Source organism: Caretta caretta, chromosome 3, assembly GCF_965140235.1.
Source record: "Caretta caretta isolate rCarCar2 chromosome 3, rCarCar1.hap1, whole genome shotgun sequence".
NCBI classification, from domain to species: domain Eukaryota; kingdom Metazoa; phylum Chordata; order Testudines; family Cheloniidae; genus Caretta; species Caretta caretta.
Window position 1 is genome coordinate 100,746,824 of NC_134208.1, and position 14,145 is coordinate 100,760,968.

Here is a 14,145-nt window from a genome sequence, read left to right on the forward strand (position 1 = left end):
ACCTGAATAATCCTATCCAAACTGCTAATAAAAATCTACCATGGACACCACAACGCATTGTAGACAACTGTGCATTCACATAGCTCCTGAACTATCTGTAGATGGGACAGGGGAGTCAGTAGAAATCATGTTTTTAAAACCTTCATGACAAGTTTCCTGCCATATCCAAGGTTTTGCTTTAAATAGTTTAACTTTAAGAAAATATATTTCTGTATTAGAAATTGAGTTCAAGAATTTAACATCAGTACAGGAGTACTTACTTCGAATTTGCCTCTTGATTTCCTTTGAAGAATCTAACCAGTTCTAAAAAAGGAAGAACATCAGTACATAAGGAAATAATTCAGACGAACGAAAGTGTGATATAATTTCATGAATTTAAATAAACACTTGTACAGTACATTCTTCTGATATTCTACTTTGAAAGTACCCTGAAGAATTTTTGAGTTAACTTGTAACTTTCCATCAAGAACTGTGCTTTGATTTTCTTCACCCTCCAACCCCCCCCCCCCCAGCTTATTATGCAACCCTTTTAACTTCATTCTCTTAGACAAGATCTTATAATTCTGGAAATTAAATGATATTTTAGAGAGTCTTCTAAGGAGTATTTTCAAAGAAATTATACCTCACAAATCACCAAGTAATTTCCTTTCATTTATTCCTTTTATTGACAGAAAGCAGATCTCTATGTGTAATTTCTACATACTCCTGCCTACAAACCAAAGTTACTGAAGATACTTCTCTCCCATTTTCTACAAAGTAAAATATTGTTTTTCTTCTCTCAACTTCACCCGAACACTAGCTCTGGCAACATTAGGAAGTGTTGGAAAAGATCTATTCACAGAGCTCACTTTTTTCTGTATTTCCCCCCTTCAAAGGGTCATTGTGAACCAAGTATGGCATTAAAAGCACTGGCCAAAATGTATAAGCACAAGTATCCATATCCATATTTAAGCACCAAGATGAAACTTGCTTGTTTTTCAGAATTAGGAGCCTAGCTAACAAAGGATGTACCACCTTCAAAGCAGAAAGCATCCCAGTACAATCTGTGTAATCCACTAGGCAGCACGCAATGCTTGAAATTGATGCAACTAGGCATTTAACCCTGTGACTGATGATCCAGAAGTATTTCCAGAGGAGGGGAATTGAGAAAGACATAAAATGTAATTATTAGTAACTGGAATTATCCAGATTGCTAATCTTATCCACAGACGTTATGTAAAAGAGGCCTGCACAGTTTAAGTGACTTGTAACAGAGCCTTTTGTTTATTGGCACAAATCAAATAGAGATTGATGCGGAAGAAGAATGAGGGGGGAGATTTGATAGCTGCTTTCAACTACCTGAGAGGTGGTTCCAGAGAGGATGGTTCTAGACTATTCTCAGTGGTGGAAGAGGACAGGACAAGGAGTAATGGTCTCAAGTTGCAGTGGGGGAGGTTTAGGTTGGATATTAGGAAAAACTTTTTCACTAGGACGGTGGTGAAACACTGGAATGCGTTGCCTAGGGAGATGGTGGAATCTCCTTCCTTAGAAGTTTTTAAGGTCAGGCTTGACAAAGCCCTGGCTGGGATGATTTAATTGGGGATGGGTCCTGCTTTTGAGCAGGGGGTTGGACTAGATGACCTCCTGAGGTCCCTTCCAACCCTGATATTCTATGATTCTATGATTGTTTGAAACCATTGCATTCAAACATCATGGTAATGAACGTAGTATAAAAATTCTGCATACATACTCTAAGTCAGGTTTAATGCATTTTAAGAGTGGGGGTGAGGAAAGAGAGAGAGACTGAACCTTTAAAGGCAAGACAGGAAATAATTTCACCTCCAACATCCACTTCACAGGTGTCTGCTTTAAAATCTCCCAGGGATTCCAGAGGTGCTATACTGCCAAGACTGTTGAGAGAATATCTGTATCATTGCATTTGTTGCCTGACCTAGCTACATGCTCTTCCTTCCAATGCAGCCCACTTTTGGGGCTGTGCTTACATGCTCCCAAGGTCTGTACCAGAGTCTTTTCTTGCCTTAGGTAAATTTAGCTCAGTAACACCAAAGGCACTAAGCTGCAGTTCCTTTGGGCTTGTGTGGAGCAGGGAAATTTGCACCAAAGTAACCACATCGATATTTTCACTCTAGTGGAATCCTTTAACACAGAGATGCCTTACACCAGTGTGACTTACCTGGGCTGAACCACACTGGTCCAAGTGTGGTTTTTTTTTTGCACCAGTGCAGTGTATCTACAATGGGGTTTGCATGGTTATAAACTATATCCACTTGGTTACACTCGTGTAAATTTCTCTTGTCCAGAAAAGCCCTTAAACTGCTTTAAAAACTAATGATAGCACCTTCAAGAAAAACATGATCAGAACATAAGATGAAAAAGATTTCCACTCTTGTTTTATACCTTAACTTATTTGTACACATATAGCTACTGCTTTGGGATTTTTAGTTAACCGTGTTTCCCTTCACCTGAGAAAAACAAAACTAAATCCCAGAGCTCCAAGAAATTTCCTATGAATAAGATCTCATCATTTTGGAGTGAGCACTAAAGATTTTTCAATAGCATTCTATAATATAAGCAACTATATTTTAACTTTTATAAGTAGAAGTGATTATAAATTTCCTTCTCTATAAAATTTCTTAAAATTATGAAAATCATTCAAGATTGCTTATAGGAGAAGGACTAAGTCAGCCTGCTTCTGCATTGGCTATTACAAATTTGTTCAAGTCTACTGCAATTTGTATAGTAGTTTTAGATCTTCTTGTTTTTTTGTAACAAAAAACCAAAAACCTGGACATCACTTACTCTTCATAAACCACCCAACTGCCATCTAGTGGAAAAGACTTTCCAGGTGAAATCCTAGTCCAACTGAAGTTAATGGAAGTTTTGCAATTGGTGAAATCCTGGCCTCATTTTGAAACCTTCTGTATGTCTAGCTAGGCTTTCAGTTCTAGCATTAACACAATTCTTCAAATGAGCAAGAACGAGTTTTATGCTATTTTACATCGACAACAATGATTTACAGGCTAAGTCAGTAGCTTTCCCCCTAGAGGTTTCCCACATTAAGTTTGTAAATAAGCAAGCTCATGTTTGTCATAATGCTCTTTCAAATACAGTGATAATGGTTTAAAACTCAGTCAAAATTATGCAAAACACAATTTCATATATGTACCACTTTTTATATAATATTTGGGTATTACCATTACAAAATACTATGATGCAGTAGTATACTTAACAGTGACATCTGCTTATAAAGAGCAACGTTCTTTAAACTATATTAGTGGAAAACGGGAACATAATAACAAGAAAAAGTTTTAAAATGAAAAAGGCAGCCTTTTGTTTTGTAAAAGATACTAGGTTCACTGTTTCTGATTTCTAAACCTGGAAGTGGTTTGTAGTTTGAGCAGCAATTTTCTAAATTTGTTAATTAACTTTATGTTGCATAACTTTGCCACTGATTTCAGGGCATCTCTGCCAGATAAAATCAGTGGTCCTCGCTGCATAACGCAGGTCTAGTGTTCTACATAATATATGGGACCTTGGCTATAATATATAGGAATAGTTCTGTAAATACATACATTTTACATGCATGTAAGAATATTTTTTTTCTGTACCCTTCATTTTGGCTAGAGTATTGTAAATCTATCTAAACAGTCTATCCTGATATGGACCATTTTGCTTTGGCTTATTGTGAAAAGGAAAGGACAGTGCTTTAGCATAGAAGATTTAAATGCGTGCACGTTAAATTTGATCCAGTAGGCAAAACAAGATCATTCTGTTACATTTGTAAATGGTAGGGTTAGAGAAGTAGACAGAGTAATGAATTGTCAGAGAATGTCAAAATATTCTCCACCATTACAAAATACAAAAAGTGTTTTTGTACAAATCCAGAAGAGCAGCATTTCCAGCTGTGATACACATCATCATAAGAGCACAAAACAAGTATTAATGGAGCATTCATGAACTCCCAGTTGATTTCATTACGCTACATGCCATCTAAACTTTTAGCAAACAACTTTAATGTTTCTACAAACTCTAAAATTTCAGAGAAAAGTGTAATTTTACTTTATAACAGGTTTTTTTATTAAGTTTAATAAATGCTAATGAGGTCTAGTTTTAAGTTACGATACATCTCTCCCAGCTGCACAGAACACTGACATGGAAAAAATCAATAGGATCCCCTCTATTCGCACTCCTGATGTTGCATTAGGGAACAGCTCTAATTCTCCACTCAGAAGAGTGCCTGGCATTCAGTTTCCACACCCCACAGCTGCGGTCTAGCATGACAGCTGGCTCACAAATGAGTGGCTGTGATGAGTGCACAAGAATGGGAAAAACACATCATTCAGCATTTAGCACTGACTGGGCTAGAGGTCAGAGATTTGTGGCATTTTAATCTAAGGAGGCAACAGCCACAGCAGGAAAAAATGGATCAGAAGGAGCTGGTGCCAAAAATGAGGAAACAATCCAATCTTCAGAATCTTAACACAGAAAGGGGGAATAAGAAAAAAAGACCAGCACATAAAAACTGAAGCTTCCAACCCTCTGTTTTTATTTTAAATCTGTGGCTCAAAGGAGCTAGTAACAGTGTTTTGTTTTTTCTGGATCAATTAATTCAAGAAGCGAGATGACCATTTTGAAACAAAGGAAAAGAGTTATGCAAAAGAGTAGATAGGAATGTAATAGGAGATGGAGAATTTCAAGCATATGGTCTTTCCCTAAAACCCAGATATGTGCAAAAGACCTTAAGCTTTACACAGCAAAGAGGAACATACAGTTTTTACCATTCTGAAAACTACAAATATGAAATATTTCCATATATATATATATATGAGACAATGACTAGAACAGATAACTTTTCAAATGATAAAAATCTGAGTCCACCTATTTTACGTAGTCCCACTCTGTATATCTACACAGTCGCAACCACCAAGTATTTTGTGAACCTGCACCATGGATGCAAGTCTGAAAAAAAAAAAACACACTACATGGAACTGGTAGTGTTGCCCTAATAAAAAAACGGAAATAAATGCCCCTCAGTCTCAGACAAAGGCAGAAAGTATGTATAAGATTCACAGCACACGCCCGGCCAGCCATCCTCATCTAGAAAGGGCATAATTATTCAGAGACACCATTTACATTTATTTCACTAGATATGTCAAGATTCAGGATGGGCCTGTCATCACTAAGGATATCAGAAAATACAAGGAATAAAAAAACCTTTCCACTCCTACCTAGTGGCATGAGTTCAGTGGCATTCTTTGCTAGAAGAGATTGGAATTCTTGCACTTCTTGCTATTGTTAAGCTTTAAAAGTACACGCATTTTGGGGGACTAGGGAGCATTATTTAGAGTTTATTTAAAGCTGACTTTACAGTCTCTCTATTATGGACTCATGTATTTAACATTCAGTGGTTAACAAGTATTAAACAAACAAGCCTCTCAAACAGACTGGTCTTTGAAGGTGAATACTGGCAAGATTGAAATGTTCTAGAGTGAATAGCTAACAACAAGAGATTACCGCCTCTGCTTCTGTGTGGAGGGATGCCAAACACTCTTGCTTCAGTCATACTGAACAATTAATATCAAACTGTCAAGGCACCATGAGATCTCATACATAAGATGGTTGAAGGCATCATTTGTGTCTTGCTTCAGATTTTATTGTGAAAGAACAGTTACAAATGAATCCAGCAGAAGCCAGCTAAGTAATCAACATCTTCTAATCTGTTCTACGAGACAAACACAAAAGACTGTTTTCGCCTCAAATTTATCTTCTTCCTTTACAACATTAATGCATTAAATGAATGCTGGTGCTCATAAAAGTAACAGACTTAAAACACAGTGAGATCCACTTTAAAAAAAATAAAAAAATCAAGCTTTCACGCACAGCTATGTCAAAGCACCTCAAACCTGACCTAAGGACCTTTCTTTGGCCTTGGCTACACTTGTGAGTTACAGCACAATAAAGGAGCCCTGGGCACACTAGCCCACTACCCGTCCACGCTGGCAAGGCACGTAGCGCGCGCTGATTCCGCAGCTCGAACACTCCTGTTACTCCACCTTGACGAGTGGAATAATGTTTGCTGTGCCCCCGCTGGAGCATCGCAGCACCAGCGTGGATGCCCTGGTGTGTTAGTGGGCTCTGATCAGCCTCCAGAAGTGTCCCACAATGACTGTTCCAGCCATTCTGGTCATCTCTTTGAACTCTACTGCCCTGCCCTCAGGTGACCAACTGTCAGACCCGCCCTTTAAATTCTCTGGGAATTTTGAAAAATCCCTTCTTTGCTCAGCCAGGCGTGGAGTGCTCTCAGCAAATCTTTCCAGGTGACCATGCCTCCCTGCCCCAGGCAATCCCCAGTATGGAGCAAAGGCGAGTTGCTGGACCTCATCAGTGGCTGGGGGGAGGAAGCTGTCCAGTCCCAGCTGCGCTCCAGCTGTAGGAATTATGATACCTTCGGGCAGATATCAAGGGACATGATGGAAAGGGGCCATGACTGGGGCGCACCACAGTACAGGATTAAAGCTGCGGAATGCCTGCCACAAAGCCTGCGAGGCAAACAGCCGCTCCGGTGCTGCCCTCGCGACCTGCTGCAAACAGCTGGATGTGATACTTGGGGGCGACCCCACCTCCACTCGGGGGACCATCATGGACACTTCAGAGCCCAGTGCAACAAGGCAGGAGGAGGAGGAGGACCAAAGCAGGAGCGAGGGTGCTGAGGCGGAGGAAGACACCCTGGAATCCCTAGATGCATGCAGCCAGGAGCTGTTCTCAAGCCAGGAGGAAGGTAGCCAGTTGCGGCAACCGGTGCTTGGGGAAAAACACCAGAGGAGGTTCCCCGGTAAGCGGCTTTTATTTTGGAAAGGAAGTTATTCTGTGCGGGTTCTTGGGGCGAGGGGGGTTAGGGCTGCATGCATGCCTGCCTAGATGCAGAATAGGGCATTGATGTGCTCTCTCACATCGCGGTAATCGGCCTCAGTGATCTCTTCAAAGATCTCATCCAAAACTTGGGCAATGTGCTTGCGCAGGTTTCTCGGGAGAGTCACTGTCGTCCTTGTCCCAGGTAGGCTAACTTGTCCATACGACTGTACTGTGAGAGGTGGGGGGACCATTGCTGCACACAGGCAAGCTGCACATGGGCCAGGACGGAAGCCGCATTACAGTAGAAGACCCTCCCTTGCTTCCCAGGTCACCCTCAGCAGCGAGATATCTTCCAGGACGAACTCCTGTGGAAAACGTGGGGACAATGTTCAGTATAGGGACCCCCTGCTGCTGTTGGCTCTTCCCAAGGCACAGAAACCCAGAGAACAGTACAGTCGTGAAACAATCAGTCACGCTTCACCCTGTGCTTACTCACCATTTCGGGGCTCCCATGGGTTATGTGCACTCGCTTTGTGACGGGGAAATTATGCTATTGTGTAGACTGTGCTTGCCCTTAAGTATGGGGGAATCATTGCTCTGTCTGGCGTGAACAATGCTGCCTCTGTTAAACGTTGCATTTTGCCTTCACAGATGCAGATGCAACCTTGAGATCTCAGCTGTCCGTGTTATCACAGGCCGAAAGACTCCAAAGAATCAGAAAGAGTCCACATAGAAGCAAGGAGGACATGTTGCATGAAGTAATATAGCATTCAAGTAATGAAAATCAAGAAGTGCAGGAGTGGTGGGAGAGTGAAAGGAGGGTCCGCCAGCAGAATGCGGATCACCAGCACCAAAGTATGGAGCAGCTGCTAAGCATCATGGAGCACCAAGCGGACTCAATACAGGCGCTCGTAGCAATGCAGGTGGAGCACTACCGCACCCCCCACCCCTGCAGCCTTTGTCCCAAAACTCTTTCCCTTATGCCCCTATGTCACCTCCAACTCACTTTCCGCAACATCCAGGTTCTTACCACCACCAGCTGCCTCCAACACCTGTAGCTTCACTACCCTGCCCTGAAAACTACAACCCTTACCCACTGCACTCACCCCCCATCACCATGCAGTATAGCCATCCTGAAGTGCAGCCCTCATTGCACAGTACTCCAGACAGGACATACGCAAATCTGTGATTGTACCGTTCCCCACCCCCTTGCCCTTTCTGTTTCCCAAGTAGTTGTATTTCTTTTCAATAAATGGATTTTTTCAGCTTTGAAAACATTCTTTATCATTGCATAAAGTTAGAGATACCTTAGCCCAGGAAAGAAACAGACACTGCAAGTCAGTGTAGCAAACACAGATTCCTACTAACACTGGAACCACTGCACTTCACTCCTGTGCAGGGCACCAGACATTACTGGTGGCTTTCAGCCCCAAATTGCTCCCTCAAGGCACCCCTAATCCTTGCAGCCCCACGCTGGGCCCCTCTAATAGTCCTGCTCTCTGGCTGCTCAAATTCAGCCTCCAGGTGTTGAACCTCCGAGTTCCATGCCTGAGTGAATCGCTCACCCTTCCCTTAACAAATGTTATGGAGGGTACAGCACGCAGATATAACCACAGGCATGCTGTCATGGGCCAGGGCCAGCTTCCCATACAGAGAGTGCCAGAGGCCCTTTAAATGGCCAAAAGCACACTCCAGTGTCATTCTGCACTGGCTCAGCCTGTTGTTGAACTGCTCCTTGCTGCTGTCAAGGCTCCCTGTGTAGGGTTTCATGAGCCACGGCATTAAAGAGTAAGTGGGGTCTCCAAGGATCACAATGGGCATTTCGACTTCCCCTACGGTGATCTTCTGGTCTGGCAAAAAGTCCCGGCTTGCAGCTTCTTGAAAAGGCCAGTGTTCCGAAAGATGCATGCGTTAGGCACCTTTCCAGGCCAGCCTGCATTAATGTCAATGAAATGCACACGGTGATCCACAAGCACCTGGAGAACCATCGAGAAATACCCCTTCCGATTAACATACCCTGAGGCTAGGTGGGCTGGTGCCAGAATTGGAATATGCATGCCGTCTATCGCCCCTCCGCAGCTAGGGAAACCCATTTGTGCGAAGCCCGCCACAATGTCATGCACGTTACCCAGAGTCATAGTTCTTCTGAGCAGGATGCGATTAATGGCCCTGCAAACTTGCATCAACATGATTCCAACGGTCGACTTCCCCACTCCACACTGGTTAGCGACTGATCGGTAGCTGTCTGGAGTTGCCAGCTTCCAGACTGCAATAGCCACCCACTTCTCCACCGTCAGGGCAGCTTTCAATCTCATGTCCTTGCGCCTCAGGGTGGGGGCGAGCTCCTCACACAGTCCCATGAAAGTGGCTTTTCTCATCCGAAAGTTCTGGAGCCACTGCTCGTCATCCCAGACTTGCATGACGAAGTGATCCCACTATTCAGTGCTTGTTTCCCGAGCCCAAAAGCGGCATTCCATGGTGGTGAGCATGTCCATGAATGCCAAAAGCAAACTCGTGTCATACGTGTTACTTGAGTCGATATCATCTGAGTTCTCACTGTCACTTTGGATCGTAAGGAATAACTCGACTGCCAAAGTGATGTGCTGGCAAGACTTGTCAGGATACTCCTCAGCACTTCGGGCTCCATTCCCTCAGACTGAAAGGGAAGACAGTGCGCGCAGTACAAAAAACGTTGAAAGATGGTGCCAAATGTGGATAGAAGCAAAGGGAATGCTGGGATGTGATCCGATGCATCACGGGGCGTTGGGACAGGACCCAGAATGCCCTGCACTCCGCACCCCCTTCCCACAAGCCACAGCGCCAGAATGGGAAGAGGTGCTCTGTGGGATAGCTGCCCATAATGCACTGCTTCCAATGCCGCTGCAAGTGCCGCAAATGTGGCCACGCCAGTGCGCTTGCAGCTGTCAGTGTGGACAGACTGCAGCACCTTCCCTGCTGCGCTCTCCGAAGGTGGGTTTAACTCACAGCGCTCTACATTTGCAAATGTAGCCATGCCCTTAGTTCCAAGTTAGATCATATAGTTTTTCTTTCCTAACAGTTTTATTTAGTATTAAGTACTGCAACATTTTTCTCTGTGTGGCAGGGAGCCAACAATATGTGCAGGAGTCTTGGGAAGTGGGAGATGGGCAGTAACAAATGTGGGGAAGTCAGAGGGTTAAGGGGTTGGATGGATGTGTTTACATGGGCTTCCAGCAGAATTTTTAACTACTGACAAGCAAAAAGTTTAAGACTTGAAAGCAATTTTATTTTAAAATCGCTCATGTCCTTTTTTTATTCCTTAAGTGGCTTAAGGTACAGGGGAGCAAAGACACAGCTAACTGGAATCGCCACAGAGGGGAAGTGGAACCACAGCTAAGGCAGATGTTGAAAGAGCAGTAGAAGAACTACTAAGGAAGGACAAGGCTGCAAAACTCCAGGGAAGATGGGATGGCAATGAGGAGAATGTGACTGAAAATATAAAAAGACAGCAGAAAGGTGAGGAAGGGCGAAGAAAAAGTATATACAAATGTACATACCATAATACAAAGAAACCAATACTGATATTAATAGCCGCTAAGTAGTAATTGTTCAACTTTGAATTCCCAATAATGAAGGCATTACTGTATGCAACTATCCACTTACATAAAGCTGGAGTGCCAATACAGAGAGTCCTATTAGAAACTGCAGCAACTGTGGTTTCCTCCACAGCAGGAGACACCACTGTCCAGCAATCACTAAAGGGAAGCAAGCGTTCAGTATTTCATAGTGCACAGTGTAAATTATATGCAGAGTATGAAAAGGTTCAATATCCATTCATTTTTATTCAAATTTTTTACAATAATGTTTCAGAAACTATTTTACGAGGTGGCATTCAGTCTTCAGAACAATACTATGTCAATAGGGTTGTTTTTTATACCCAGAACTGAATGTACTGAAATGGTTCTCACTTGAAAATTTGTCAGTGGAAACAGTGGAAAACTCTGACCTTCGCTCACCTTGTTCAGCCGAATTATAGCAATATGACTGTATAAAGACTACTAAATCTGAGAAATGCTGTGAATGGCAAGCATAACTTAGGTGAGTAAAGTAACACCCTTAAAACAGTAAGTGCAAAGTCATTGAGATTAAGGCATCCCTGTATCGTTTTAATGTCAATTTTTTAAATTTAGTTCTAAACAAAATGAGTATTTAATAAGGGCCATATGGCATAGGCAATCGTACAGAAATTATGCTTGCATTTTAAAAATGAACATATTCTCTCTCATAGAAATAGGCTGCTGCCCTTAGCTCCAGGGTATAGGAAAACGCTGCCAATAAATTTTACAGGGCCTACTCCAAGAACAGTAAATGCCTACCAAGCCGGTACCCTATTGAACTATGCCAGATAGCAGCTGTAAGCTCTGAACAGTTACAAGCCATTGTCTCCTTGTAGGTATTACAATTTGAAGTGTTAGTGCTAAAAAAACCCAAAACATTATTTTCAAGTAACTGGTTTGTAATATACATGAAACTTTGGTCTAACCCTGTTGCGATTGTCTTCTTGTGTTTTGATCACAGAAGGGTTTCAGTGAAACAATGAACTCTGACTCTTTCTTCTTTTTAACAAGTTGCAGCTAGAAGCCTCTGTTGTAGTCTAAAAAAAGCTTATCAACAACAGTTCATGTCACAAATGAATAAGAACACTAAATGTGCTTGAAAGCGGTCACATTTCTGCCTGTCAATCAGTGTGCCTCAATCCCTCAAACCAACTATTTCCATGACTATTTATAAACATTCAAATTAGTAGGGAAACACGAATGGAAGGAAGTTTCCTCAACTCACGAACTCTTTCTCTCAACATTGTACTGAAGAGATAATATTGTAAAGCATAGAATTGAAAAGTGGTCAGGTTTCCCTTCTGTTCTCCTCTCCCCAGCTCTCCATTTAAGACAAGCTCTGAATAACTTAAATAGTTTCTCTTATTAACTCCCTATGTTAAACCATTTCTTACTTGGGGGCCAACTCTGCATGTTTATTAAGACAAAACTCTCATTGCAGTCAATGGCGGTTATACCTAAGTAAGGGTTATAGGACCAGTCACACTTTATAACTGTCCAGTTTTGGCTGGATTGAGCTGGGTTTTCACCTCAGCGTAGAGTTTATGTGGTTCTGAACAGAGAGTACAGACACCTAGAGGCAGCCCTGAGGAGCAGATAGACTAAATCTGTCTCTGCACAGAGACAGGGACTGTGGCAAGCAGCAGGTAGCCGCACTCAGACATTGCACAACCATAACCACTGCTCTTCTGAGTGCCTGTCTTCCTTAGACTTCTGTACCTCAAGTTAATCATAAAACAACAAATGTTTGTAGCCTAGAACAAATGTATTCAATATCTCAAGTGAACTGGCAGAGCGGTGTGTACATACGAACTATATAAAGACCATCTCTTCACCAAAGCGCTAAGTAGATAAAACAGATGAAGGGTACAAGCAAGGGAGTGTGATCCCCATTTTATAGATGGGAAGCTTTGGAACAGAGGGATAGACTGATTTGCCCAGTGTCACACACAAAGTTTGTGGTAGAGCAAAGAATGAAATCCATACTTCCGAGTCTCAACAGCCTTGACAATAAGACCATCCTCATTCATTTTGTTGGGGCACTGAAACTGTTGCAACCAAAAGCTCATCTAGTACCAGGAGACCTGCAACCTTATCTGAATGGAACTGCGGAGGTTTCTATATTAGTTACTTGAAACACATCTGACTATTTCGTGGGGAGGCAGGAAGTGGACTGAGGGGAGTAGGGAGAGAAGAGATGTTATGTAAGCTAGTTGCAGTATCTAAAAAGAGAGGTTTGAAAATTAAAAATACAAAGAAGTTTCTATTTACCATTCCTTTAGGGAAAAAACCAGAGTGCGTTGCATGTAGTACATAACTTATTTGTGAGCAGAGTTTTAGACAGCTGTTTCATAAATATTCAAACACTGCTAGAAAGATAAGTCATCAACTGGTAATTAAGAGATTGGTCAACCGAAAGTTTTTATCCAAGTGTTTTTGTTTTTTTTTTTAATAAATTCTCCAATCTACATATGCATCCCACCCCATCCTGTAAGCAGATGAAGGTAATGCTGAAGAAGGCTAGGGGAAAATCATCATGTTTCCAAAAAAATACCAAAACAACAAACAAACAAACAAAACCCAACAATTTCTGATTTTAGGTGGAATCATTAAAAAACCTCTCCCCATAGACCAAAACTCCAGCACTGGGGAACTAGCTGCAGTCTCGTCTTTACAAATGTTGAGACTTCCTTCAAGAGCAAGATTTGGGAGCAAAGAAACACATTTTGGAGAAGTGCTAGAATTCATTACATTTGAAAACTACAGCCTAACAGTTGAAGTGTTAGGCCTGGGATCCTCAAATTACTACTGAATTACAAAATATTACTAAAGATATCAGGAAATGCAAAGAAGCCATTTGAAAATGGGGATAAAGCTCTGATTTGGTTGGGAGATTAAAGAAGTACAGAAGGCATAGAAAAAAAGAGAAACTCAAAGATCGACTAAACTTCCCAGCTTTGGTGGCTCACCCAAAGTTTGCTAAGGTTTGCCCATTACTAAAAATGATGTGCCTTCACAGAAAGAAATGACATGCTTATATATTAAAATATCACCCCCACATACAGGTTTGTATACATAAAGATTTTTAAAAAAACCTCTCAAAATCCTAAAGTAACATAACAGCTCATCCGACATTTCACCTTATGAGCCAATATGTCACAATAGAACTTTAGCCAATTTCCAGCAGATTAAAATTAATTCACATTTTACGGGCTTCATACCAAGATTATTTCCAGCATGATTTAGGTCTCACAGTTTAGACTCAGACTTTAAGGCCAGAAGGGACCATCATGATCATCTAGTCTGACCTCCTGCACACCACAGGCCACAGAAGCTCACCCACCTAGTCCTGTAATATACCCATAACCTCTGGCTGAGATACTGAAGTTCTCAATCATGATTAAGAGTTCAAGTTATAGAGAATCCACTATTTACTTTAGTTTAAACCTGCAAGTTACCTGTGCCCCATGCTGCAGAGGAAGGAGAAAAAAACCCAAGGTCTCTGCCAATATGACCTTGGGGAAAATTCCTTCCTGACCCCAGATATGGTGATTATTGAACCCTGAGCATTTCAGCAAGACCCATCAGCCAGACACCTATGAAATATTTCTCTGTAGTAACTCAGAGCTCTCCCCATCTCGCGTCCCATCACCAGCTATTGGGGATATTTGCTACTAGCAGTCCCAGATCAGCTACC

At 42.0% G+C, this 14,145-nt stretch overlaps 1 protein-coding gene across 16 annotated transcripts in view; it reads right to left on the reverse strand.

Annotated features, from left to right (window-relative positions):
* The window catches only part of EPB41L2 (erythrocyte membrane protein band 4.1 like 2), a 251,269-nt gene that overhangs the window by 79,481 nt on the left and 157,643 nt on the right, over nucleotides 1-14,145 (reverse strand). For all 16 annotated transcript variants that reach the window (XM_048844567.2, XM_048844562.2, XM_048844566.2 and 13 more), the window contains exon 6: nucleotides 261-303. In XM_048844567.2, coding sequence (XP_048700524.1) covers nucleotides 261-303 — 43 coding nt within the window. The remainder of the gene's footprint in view (nucleotides 1-260; nucleotides 304-14,145) is intronic.